The sequence below is a fragment of the Rhinopithecus bieti genome, unplaced genomic scaffold, assembly GCF_001698545.2.
Source record: "Rhinopithecus bieti isolate Rb0 unplaced genomic scaffold, ASM169854v2 scaffold_10589, whole genome shotgun sequence".
Classification (NCBI taxonomy): Eukaryota; Metazoa; Chordata; class Mammalia; order Primates; family Cercopithecidae; genus Rhinopithecus; species Rhinopithecus bieti.
In genome coordinates, this window is record NW_016807065.1 from 1,131,063 (window position 1) to 1,143,166 (window position 12,104).

Below are 12,104 nucleotides of genomic sequence, written 5' to 3' on the forward strand. Positions count from 1 at the left end.
GTAGGAGCAAAACTGCAAGTTTATTTTGGTCACCTAGCTTCAGGGGAAGAAGGTGGGTAGGGAGAGGTCTGTTGGCCTCTGGCAAATGAGGCCAACAGAGTTGCCCGTGGAGCTCTCGGACGGAGTTCCGACAGTCCCGACCGCAGTGGGGAAGCTGGGAAGTCCGTGTGTGGCACTCGTCCGGAGCCGCTTTTCTAGGAGTGGGAGGGCAATAGGCGGGGCACGGGCGTGTCGGGGGGCATTCCGCAGGTGCGACCAGGTAAATCTTGGTCTCTTCAGATTGACATCACCTGGTGCATGCCTAGTTGGTCTGCACCTTCCCGGGTCGCCGGCTGCATTTTCGCGCGCGCGGGAAATGTTGGGGGATGAAGAACCCGGAAGTGCACCATCTTGCCTCCGTTCATCCAAGCACTCGTCTCTACGGAAAATACAAAAACTTAGCCGGACATGGTAGCGTGTGCCTGTAATCCCAGCTACTCAGGAGGCTGAGGCAGGAGAATCGCTTGAACCCAGGAGGCGGAGGTTGCACTGAGCCGAGATGGCACCAATGCACTCTGGTCTGTGTGACAGAACGAGACTCCGTCTCATAAAACAAACAAACAAAAGGAATCTACAGTTCTCTGGTTTTCCTCATTCTTTTGACTGCAGATGGGGCTTTGATGAGATGAGTCTGGCTTTTCAGTCTTCCCCATGTTTGGTTCCAGATTTTACCCATTAATAACTTGACTCTTGTCCCCGTCTCTTGACCGTGAGAACTCCAAGAGAGGAAGTTGAGACTCACTCACCTACATTTCCAGTCTTTCGGTTTCTCTTTTAAAATCCCAAAACAGGCCAGATGTGGTGGTTCATGCCTGTAATCCTAGTGCTTTGGATTTACAGGCATGTGCAACATAGCCTGGGCAACATAGCAAGAGCTCACCTCTGCAAAAAAAAAATTAGTTTTAATTTTGAAAAGAGATTTAAAATGTTAAATATAATAATAATAACAGCAATAAAGTATAACACTTATACATGAAGTCCTCTTGATTTGTTTTTATTCCTCTCCTTCCCTTCCCAGGGACCACCACTCTCTGAAATTGGTGGGCATTCACCATGCTTAGTCTAACATTACTATTACATGTCATAATAGTGCCACAATTTATGTATCTATCCCCATACTGATGTTTGTTTAACTTCTTTCTCTTATTTTATTTTATTCTGAGACAGGATCTCACTCTGTCCCCCAGACTGGAGTGCAGTGGCTCAATCATGGCTCACCACAACCTCGACCTCCCGAGCTCAGGTGATCCTCCTACCTCAGCCTCCTGAGTAGCTAGGACTATAGGTGCATGCCACCATGCCTGGCTAGTTTTTGTATTTTTTGTAGAGATGGGGTTTCACCATGTTGCCCAGGCTGGTCTCTAACTCCTGGGCTCAAGTGATCTGCCTGCCTCTGCCTCCCAAAGTGCTAGGATTACAGGCGTGAGCCACTGTGCCTGGCTTTTTCTTTTTTCTTTTTCTTTTTTTCTGAGACAGCATCTTGCCCTGTCACCCAGGCTAGAGTACAGAGGCACAACCCATGCTGGTCTCAAACTCCTGGGCTCAAGTGATCCTCCTGCCTCAGCCTTCCAAAGTGCTGGGATTACAGGCTTGAGCCACTGTGTCCAGCCCAGTTCTTTCTTTTCTGTACCTCATTTTCTGTACCACTAGGAGAACTCTCAGTGGGATTTTGATCACATGCCTTCTTTCCTTAGCCCTGAGATATTATTCTTGGGATATCTTCCCTGCTTCTTCCTTTTGCACCCCATTTCACCCCCATGTCCCCGAGGCATCAAGCATTGTCCACAGGTAGAAACAAAAATGACAGGAAAGGTCATTGCAGCCCAGGCACAGTGGCTTATGCCTGTAATCCCAGAATTTTGGGAGGGCAAGGCGGGTGGATCATTTGAGGTCAGGAGTTCAAGACCCGCCTGGCCCACATGGTAAAACCCCGTCTTCACTAAAAATACAAAAATTAGCCAGGTATGGTAATGCGTACCTGCAATCCCAGCTACTCTGGAGGGTGAGGCAGGAGAATCGCTTGAACCTGGGAGGCGGAGGTTGCAGTAAGCAGAGATCATGCCATTGCACTCCAGCCTGGGCAACAGAGTGAGACTCTGTCTCAAAAAACAAAAACGAACAAAAAATTCAAAGTGAGGTTCAGTGTGGTAGTTCACACCCGTAATCCTAGGACATTGGGAGGCTGAGGAGGAAGTATTGCTTGAGCCCCAGGAGTTCCAGACCAGCCTGGCCAAATTAGTGAGATCCTATCTCTAGTAAAACAACACACACACAGAGAAGTTTGAGGCTGCAGTGAGCTATGATCACGCCACTGCACTCCAGCATGGGCAACATAGTGAAACCCCATCTCTAAATAATAATAATAATAAAATTCAAAGTGCCTGGTTTTCCAATACATGCAATTCCAGATGTTAGCCCAAGACCCCCAGATGTATACATTGTACCCCTGGAAGTTCTCGAGTCCTGGCGGTCAGGAAGATGAGGTGATCTTTCTGTTAACCAGCTTCCTGAGAGCCCTTTTCAGGTCTCTGTTCCTCAAGCCGTAGATGAAGGGGTTCAGCACGGGGGTGACTGCTGTGTACATCACGGCAGAAGCTTTCTCCTTCATAGCCGTGCAGTCGGAGCAGGGACACAGATAGACGCCAATGGTGGTCCCATAGAAGAGAGCAACCACAGACAGGTGGGAGCTGCAGGTGGAGAAGGCTTTCTTCCTGCAGCCTGCAGAGGGGACCTTCATGATGGCCGCAAGGATGCGAGCATAGGAGGCCAGGATGCAGACGAAGGGCGTGGCTATCACCATCCCTGCCACAATGAGGATGAAGATCCTGTTCACAGACGTGTCCGTGCATGAAAGTCGGAGGATGGGAGTGAGGTCGCAGAAGTAGTGAGGCACCTCGTGGCTGCCGCAGAAAACGAGGCGGGCCATCAGGAGGATGTGGGTGAGCGAGATGAAGCAGGAAAAAGCCCAGGGGGCGCCGACCAGCAGACCACAGAGGCGTGGGCTCATGATTGTGGCGTAGTGCAACGGGTGACAGATAGCCACGAACCGGTCATAAGCCATCATGGCGATTATGATGCTGTCCACGATGCCGAAGAAATGGAAGAAGTACATCTGGGTCAGGCAGCAGGGATAAGAGATGGCCTTGCTCCCGGTTTGAAGGCTCACCAGCATCTTGGGGATGGTGTTGGTGGCCAGACAGAAATCAACCAGGGACAGGTTGGCCAGGAAGAAGTACATGGGAGTGTGGAGATGGGAGTCTACACTGATGGCCAGGATGATGAGCAGGTTCCCCACGACAGTGGCCAGGTACATGCAGAGGAACAGAGAAAAGAGAAATGTCTCCTGCTCCGGGTTTTCTGAGAGTCCCAGGAGGATGAATGGAGACGCACTGGTGTGGTTTCTTGGCTCCATGGGTGTGAGTCCTCTGGAAGCGTGGAAAGGGGAGGTTATAGGAATGCCAGGGAGATGGTTTTGGAAGGTTAGATGAGATCGCATCCCAGTTCTCATCTGGGCTAATTATGACACCGTGTGTGTATATATATATGGAATATATGTAAATACATTCCACAGATGCAGATGTATGGTGTTGTAACTTTAGAGACCCTGTCTCTAAAATACAAATATTATATATATTATTACATATATATATATATGTATATATGAGACAGAGTCTTGCTCTGTCGCCCAGGTTGGAGTGCAGTGGTGCAATCTCTGCTCACTGCAATCTCTACTTCTCAGGTTCAAGTGATTCTCCTGCCTCAGCCTCCTGAGTAGCTGGGACTACAGGTGCCCACCACCACACCCAGCTAATTTTTTATACTTTTAGTAGAAACGGGGTTTTCACCATATTGGCCAAGCTGGTCTCGAACTCCTGACCTCGTGATCCACCTACCTCAGCCTCCCAAAGTGCTGGGGTTAGAGGCATAAGCCACTGCTCCAGGCTAAAGATATTAGTTTAAATTTAGAGACAGAGTCTTGCTCTGTCACCCAGGATGGAGTGCAGTGGTGCAAACATAGCTCATTCCAACCTTGAACTCCCGGGCTCAAGCCATTCTCCTTCCACAGCCTCTCTTGTAGCAAGGTCTACAGGCACACACCACCAAGCCTGGCTTATTTATCTTTTTGTGTGTGTGGTGGAGACAGGGTCTTGCTATGTTGTCCAGGATGGTGTTGAATTCCTGAGCTCAACTGATCCTCCCATCTAGGCCTTCCAAAGCACTGCGATCGCAGTTGTGAGCCACCGCACTTGGCCTGAAAACAGCTTATATATAGGTTGCACCTTAAACCATGGATGAAGTGTTTATAGCAACTCTTCTTCTTTTTTTATTAACTAAAAATGTTAGGGCCAGGCATGATGGGTCCCATCTGTAATCCCAGCACTTTGGGAGGCAGAGGAGGGCAAATTGCTTGAATGCAGGAGTTCAAGAGCAGCCTGAGTAACATGGCAAAACCCCATCTCTACCAAAAAAAAAAAAAAAAAAAAAAAAACAGGCATGATGGTGCACACCTATAGTCCCAAGCACTCGGGAGGCTAAGGTGGGAAGATTGCTTGACCTTTGGAGCAGAGGTTGCAGTGAGCCGAGATCACGCCACGGTACTCCAGCCTGGCGACAGAGCAAGACTCTGTCTCAATAATAATAATAATAATAATAATAATGCTATATGAAGCATTGTTTCCCTCTTTTCTTTTCTCCTGACATGGCAAACTCAACATATAAAAAAATAGGCCGGGCGCGGTGGCTCAAGCCTGTAATCCCAGCACTTTGGGAGGCCGAGACGGGCAAATCACGAGGTCAGGAGATCGAGACCATCCTGGCGAACACGGTGAAACCCCGTCTCTACTAAAAAATACAAAAAACTAGCTGGGTGAGGTGGCGGGCGCCTGTAGTCCCAGCCACTCGGGAGGCTGAGGCAGGAGAATGGCGTGAACCTGGGAGGCGGAGCTTGCAGTGAGCTGAGATCCGGCCACAGCACTCCAGCCTGGGCGACAGAGCGAGACTCCGTCTTAAAAAAAATACAAATTAAAAAAAAAATAAAATAAAAAAATAAGTCTATTTTCTCCCGGAACCACAACGTCCATCAATGGAATCACCATCCTTCCAGATGCCTGTGTTTGAAATTTTCAGTCTTCCTCCCTTTCTAGCTCCACCACCAAAGCCAATCCATCAATGAGTGTCACATCCTCTACCAGTCGAACTTCCTTCCTTTGTTTTTTTTTTCCTTTGAGACGGGGTCTTGCTCTGTTGCCTAGGCTGGAGAGCAGTGGCACGATCTTGGCTCACTGTAACCTCTGCTTCCCAGGCTCAAACAATTCTCCTGCCTCACCCTCCCGAGTAGCTGGGATTACAGGAGTGCGCCACCATGTCCAGCTCACTTTTGTATTTTTAGTAGAAATGGGATTTAACCTTGTTGGCCAGGCTGGTCTCCAATGCCTGACATCAGGTGATCCGCCCTCACTTGGCCTCCCAAAGTGCTGGGATTACAGGTGTAAGCCATTGCTCCTGGTCTGAACTTTCTATTTTTTATTTTATTTATTTATTTATTTATTTATTGAGATGGAGTCTCGCTCTGTCACCCAGGCTGGAGTGCAGTGGTGCGATCTCGGCTCACTGCAAGCTCCGCTTCCTGGGTTCATGCCATTCTCCTGTCTCAGCCTTCCGAGTAGCTCGGACTACAGGTGCCCACCACCACACCCAGCTAATTTTTTGTATTTTTAAGTAGAGACAGGGTTTCATCATGTTAGCCAGGATGGTCTCAATCTCCTGACCTCATGATCCGCCCACCTTGGCCTCCCAAAGTGCTGGGATTACAGGCATGAGCCATCACAGCTGGCCTGAACTTTCTATTTTTATAGTCATTTCCAGTCATCTCCTCTTCCAGACACCCTAAATGAAAGAATCTTACTACTTCTGAGTTGCCAAGTTCACTAATCTTTAGCTAGCCTCATGCATCCAATTATCTTCCTTTGAAACTATCCTGAAGTCAGCCGAGCGCGATGGCTCACGCCTGTAATCCCAGCACTTTGGGAGGCTGAGGAGGGCAGATCATGAGGTCAGGAGATCGAGAACATCCTGGCTGACATGGTGAAACCCTGTCTATACTAAAAATACAAAAAGATTAGCTGGGCGTGGTGGCGGGCGCCTGTAGTCTCAGCTACTCGGAAGGCTGAGGCAGGAGAATGGTGTGAACCTGGGAGGCAGAGCTTGCAGTGAGCTGAGATTGCACCACTGCACTGCAGCCTGGCCAACAGAGCGAGAACGTGTCTCAAAAAAAGAAAAAACTATTATTGTTAATTGCAATATACAGTGGCAGGATCCGGGCTGAGTTGTGGGGACAAATATACAAAAATACACAGACCCTGTCCTCAAGACATTTGAAATCAGGAATTGTTTGTCTTTGTTCGTTTTTGTGACAGGCATCTTGTCTGGGATACGGAAGGCATAAACATAATTGTTCCATATATGCATGAATCAGTGATGATTATCCTGTATTGCCAGGCACTGATCGAAGGTCTCTGCTAATTTGCTATTCATGACAACTGAACGATGTTAGTGCTGTTTCATGCAGGAAGAAATGGAATCAGAGTAAGATTAATAAAATCAAACAGAGTTTCATAGACAGCATATGGCAGACTTAGCCCATGCATTCTAAATCTAGAGCATGTACTCTTAATCTCTATAATTCATGAAGCCCACACGGATTCATGAATTCAGTTTAGTGAGGGAGACGAACTCCGGGTGGCATTGATCAGATTATGAGGAGCTTGCATAAATAGAGAAACACAGCCCCCCACACACACCACCCCTGAGGATTTTCAGAGCACTCTGAAAACTGCTGAGTCAGGCAGTGATATTTGGAAAATATGTCAGTTGATAAAATAGCCTTAGGCCGGGCACCGTGGCTCACGCCTGTAATCCCAGCACTTTGGGAGGCTGAGGCAGGCGGATCGCCTGAGGTCAGGAGTTCGAGACCAGCCTGGCCGACGTGGCGAAACCCCGTCTCTACTAAAAATACAAAAAATTAGCTGGGCGTAGTGGTGGGCGCCTGTAATCCCAGCTACTTGGGAAGCTGAGGCAAGAGAATCGCTTGAACCCAGGAGGCAGAGGTTGCAGCGAGCCAAGATTGTGCCATTGTACTCCAACCGGGGTGATAAGAGTGAAACTCCATCTCAAAAAAAAAAAAAAAAAAAAAGTGGTATAAATACACAATGGAAAACTATTCGGTCATAAAAATGAAGGAGATCTTGTCATTACAGCAGCATGGAAAGAACTGGAGCATATTATAAATGAAATAAGCCAGGAACAGAAAGTTAAACACTGCATGTTCTCACTCATATGTGAAAGCCAAAAGGAAAAATATGATCTCATAGAAGTAAAAAAGAACAGAGGATACTAGAGTCTGGGAAGGGTAGAGGGAGGGGGCAGAGAGGAAGAGATTTGTTACAGCATACAGAATTACAGGCAAATAGGAAGAGTAAGTTCTAGTGTTCTATATCCCTGTAGGATGAATACAGTTAATAATATGCTATACAGCTAAACAGCTAGAAGGAAGATATTGAATATTCCCAACACAGAGAAATGATAAATGTTTGAGATAATAGATGTGCTAATTACCCAGATCTGATCACTGTACATTACATATATGGAAACATTACTATATAACTCATAAATATATATAATTAAAACATTTTTAAAAGAGTCAGAGTATTTTTTTTTTTTTTTGAGACGGAGTTTCACTCTTGTTGCCCAGGCGGGAGTGCAATGGTGTGATCTCAGCTCACTGCAACCTCCATCTCCCGGGTACAAGCGATTCTCCAGCCTCAACCTCCCAAGTAGCTGGGATTACAGGCACCTGCCACCACACCTGGCTAATTTTTTGTATTTTTAGTGGAAAAGAGGTTTCATCATGTTGGCCAGGCTGGTCTCGAACTCCTGACCACAGGTGATCCACTCGCCTCGGCCTCCCAAAGGGCTGGGATTACAGATGTGAGCCATTGCGCCCGCCCGAGTCAGAGTATTTTTCTGTCTCAAGAGAAGCCAGTGAACGCTCTGTGATTAAATTACTAATGGAATCAACGAACTGATCTCAGACATCCTCCTGCCCTGACACCTATGCTTTCACTGAATTACTCTGTTGCTCCTCATTCTTCCACAGCTCTTGGGAAAAATTTAAGTATCAGGAACCGGAAGATTCATCTCTTAAGCTTCTTGATGAGCCTCTCTCCAAGGAAGCACCAGTTCTACCCCATCTGGACCTCTGCATTCTGTGTCTAAGGTCTCTCAGCCTGGAATACTTGGGAATCTCCAAGGGCTTCCAAGACCCAACATGTGGAATAACACAAACTTCTGCCTACAGAAGTATTGCGGGGGAAGCCATCTGTTCCTTCAGGCACTCAAGTGGGCTTGGAAAACAAAGTCCAGGCTGGGCGCAGTGGCTCACGCTTGCAATGCTAGAACTTTGGGAGGCTGAGGCGGGTAGATCACCGGAGGTCAGGAGTTGGACACCAGCGTGACCATTACGGTGAAACCGCAGCTCTATAAAACTACAAAAATTAGCTGGGTGTGGTGGTGGGCATCTGTAATTCCAGCTACCTGGGAGGCTGAGGCAGGAGAATTGGTTGAGCCCAGGAGGCGGAGGTTGCAGTGAGCTGAGATCGTGCCACTCTACTCCAGCCTGGGTGACAGAGTGAGACTCCATCTCAAAAAAAAAAAAAAAAAAAAAAAAAAAAAAAAAAAAAAGGAAGTCTAGTTACGGAGAAAAACCGTGCTACAAATAATCATGGTTTTTAGGTAAAGGACTGGTAGCATCACAACTAAACCAGGCTGAGCTAGTTTGGTAAGAAGAGCCATTGGATTCTGGGCTGAGAAGTGGAAGCTGATTGACCAGACAGAATCTTCCAGTGTCGGCTGAGCACAGTGAATCCCAGTACTTTGGGAGGCCGAGGCGGGTGGATCACCTGAGATCAGGAGTTCCAGACCAGCCTGACCAATATGGTGAAACCCCATCTCTACTGAAAATACAAAATTTGCAAGGCATGGTGGTGCATGCCTGTAATCCCAGCTACTCGGGAGGCTGAGGTAGGAGAATTGCTTGAACCTGGGAGTCAGAGGTTGCAGTGAGCTGAGATTGCACCATTGCACTCCAGCCTGGGCAACAAGAGCAAAACTCCGTCTCAGGGGAAAAAAAAGTTCAAAAAATCAGCCAGATGTGGTGGCACATGCCTGTAGTCCCAGCTACTCCAGAGGCTGAGGCAGGAGGATTGCTTAAGCCCAGGAGGTAGAAGCTGCAGTGAGCTGTGATTGTGCCACTGCACTCCAGCCTGGATGACAGAGCAAGGTTCTGTCTCTAAAATAAATAAATCAGTAAATCAATAAATAATAAAAAAGAATCTTCCAGTGTATCTGAGTTCATTGAGCTTGGCCTTCATTAATTTTATCAACATTCGTTCAGTCTCTCTCTCTCTCTCAACTCACTTACTGGGCTATCTTTCCTCTTCTTGACACCATCACCCAGGCATGAGTTAAACTGGCTCAGTGTCCTCCCAGCAGGTACTAGATGATCAAGTTAGATACTCAGGCCAGCAGATGCTACATAGAAGCACTGGGAAGTTGTCCTCCTGGTCCAAAGAAGAAAAGCTAGGGTGGGAGATAACTTGTAGGAACCGAGGGAATATTTACAATTTCTGGGCCAATAAGAAGTCAATTCCCCAAGCTCCTTGTTACACAAATTGTCCAACTTCATCTCTAGTCCCTGAATAGTTTTTTTTCCTATGGGGGCTGGGACATGGCAGTAAGAACCATTTTATGTTTTCATGAGGCAACTTAGGGGTAAGTTGCATGATTCCTAACTTTCTCTGCACCCTCTCCTCCAGGAACAAACTCTCCTTGCCTTCTAAACTCAGTCTTTCCAATGCCTAGGGCTTCTTATATCAGAAGTTTCCATTCTTATTGAAAGCCAATGTTCCTCATTGCTTAAAGAACTAAGAAATGGCCAGGTGCGGTGGCTCACGCCTGTAATCCCAGCACTTTGGGAGGCTGAGGCGGGTGGATCACGAGGTCAAGAGATCGAGATCATCCTGGCCAACACGGCGAAACCCCGTCTCTACTAAAAATACAAAAATTAGCTTGGCGTGGTGGTGTGCACCTGTAGTCCCAGCTACTCAGGAGGCTGAGGCAGGAGAATCGCTTGAACCTGGGAGGTGGAGGTTGCGGTGAGCCGAGATTGCACCATTGTACTCCAGCCTGGGCAACAAAAGTGAACCTCTATCTAAAAATAAAAAAAAAGAACTAAGAAACCATCCAAACATTTTCCCATGTCCACCCAGTGATCTGTCACCAAGACCCAGGGCTACCTGCTTTCATCCCTTAATCTCAACAGGGCAGCTTTCTGTAAAGGCATCATGGCTTTCGTTCAGTTCTGCAAAAGGAGAAACTAGAATCTACCCTAATAGGTGTACACGGAGTGGTGGGCTGACTAAGTCTGCAGCCAGATTCTCACTGAGTGTTGAGATCATGGTGGCATGACCAGGAATTTTCAGGAATTTGGTTTTATAAGGTCAGGCCCAGATTATTGGGTTGTGTGTCTACTCAATAAATACTCATGAAACTGATGGGTACATGAAGGCTCGGTTTTTCTTTTTCTTTTCTTTTCTTTTTTTTTTTTTGAGACGGAGTCTCGCTCTGTTGCCCAGGCTGGAGTGCAGTGGCGTGATCTCTGTTCACTGCAAGCTCCGCCTCCCAGGTTCACGCCATTCTCCTGCCTCAGTCTCCCGAGTAGCTGGGACTACAGGTGCCTGCCACCACACCTGGCTAAATTTTTGTGTTTTTAGTAGAGACGAAGTTTCACCTTGTTAGCCAGGATGGTCTCGATCTCCTGACCTCGTAATCCGCCCGCCTTGGCCTCCCGAAGTGTTGGGATTACAGGCGTGAGCCACCGCGCCCATCCAAAGGCTTGGTTTTTCAAAGCCATTAGCTATGTAAATACCCCAATACAGACAAAGTAAAGAGCATAGTACTAGGTTGAGCCATATGCAATTGCCAATATTCTACTATCTTTGATCAACAAAACTGGCTTTTAAAAAATTTTTTGGTGTGCCTCAGCTTCATATAATGAAATCCTGTGTGCCCAATCACTCAGCTTCCACAACGATCAAGTCAAGCCTCTGTTGAATTTGTGTCCTACCTACTTTGACCTCTCTCTTCCCAGAGATAATTTCAGAGCGAATTCCATATATATAATGATTTTGGTATGTCTTTAAAAAACAAAATCTCTTTTGAAAGCATAACCACAATACCATTATTTTGAGATGGAGTCTTGCTCTGTCACCCAGGCTGGAGTGGAGTGGTGCAATCTTGGCTCACCGCAACCTCCGCCTCCCGGGTTCAAGCGATTCTCCTGCCTCAGCCTCCCGAGTAGGGAGGCTCCCAAGTTGTATTTTTAGTAGAGACAGGATTTCACCATGTTGGCCAGGCTAGTCTTGGACTCCTGACCTCAAGCAATCCACCCACCTCAGCCTTCCAAAGTGCTGGGACTACAGGCATGAGCCACTAAGCCTGGCAATTATTTTGATTCAAAATGTTAATAATAATTATATAACATTTTCAAATACACAATCATTATTCAAATTACCCAAAGTGCCTCATGTATTTTTAGTTTTTCACATCAGAATTCATATGATGTCCATAGATTGCAATCGGTTGATTACTATCTTAAGTCCTTTTTAATCTATAGGTTTTTCTGTTTTCCTTTCTTTTTCTTTGAACAGGGTCTCACTCTGTCACTTAGGTTGGAGTGCAGTGGTCTGATCATAGCTCATGGCAGCCTCCAATTCCTGGGCTTAAGTAATCCTCCCGCTTCAGCCTCCTGAGTAGCTGGGACTACAGGTGTGTGCCATCAATCCTGGCTAATTTTTAAAAATTTGTGATGTTTTATAGAGATGGGGTCTCGCTATGTTTCCTAGGCTGGTCTCCAACTCTTGGCCTTAAGGGATTCTCCTGCCTCAGCCTCCTAAATTTTTAGAAATTTGGTTTGGCCGGGTGCGGTGGCTCAAGCCTGTAATCCCAGC

At 46.9% G+C, this 12,104-nt stretch overlaps 1 protein-coding gene across 1 annotated transcript; it reads right to left on the reverse strand.

The window, feature by feature from the left end:
• Positions 1–2,488: 2,488 nt before the first annotated feature.
• On the reverse strand, positions 2,489–3,511 carry OR1M1 (olfactory receptor family 1 subfamily M member 1). The gene has a single exon (XM_017880074.1). The coding sequence runs from the start codon at positions 3,449–3,451 to the stop codon at positions 2,510–2,512; it is 942 nt and encodes a 313-aa protein (XP_017735563.1). The 5' UTR covers positions 3,452–3,511; the 3' UTR covers positions 2,489–2,509.
• Between the last annotated feature and the right edge of the window lie 8,593 nt (positions 3,512–12,104).

Coding starts and splice junctions, on each gene's coding strand:
- OR1M1 (XM_017880074.1), bottom strand. CDS start 3,451: ATGGAGCCAAGAAACCACACCAGTGCGTCTCCATTCATCCTCCTGGGA.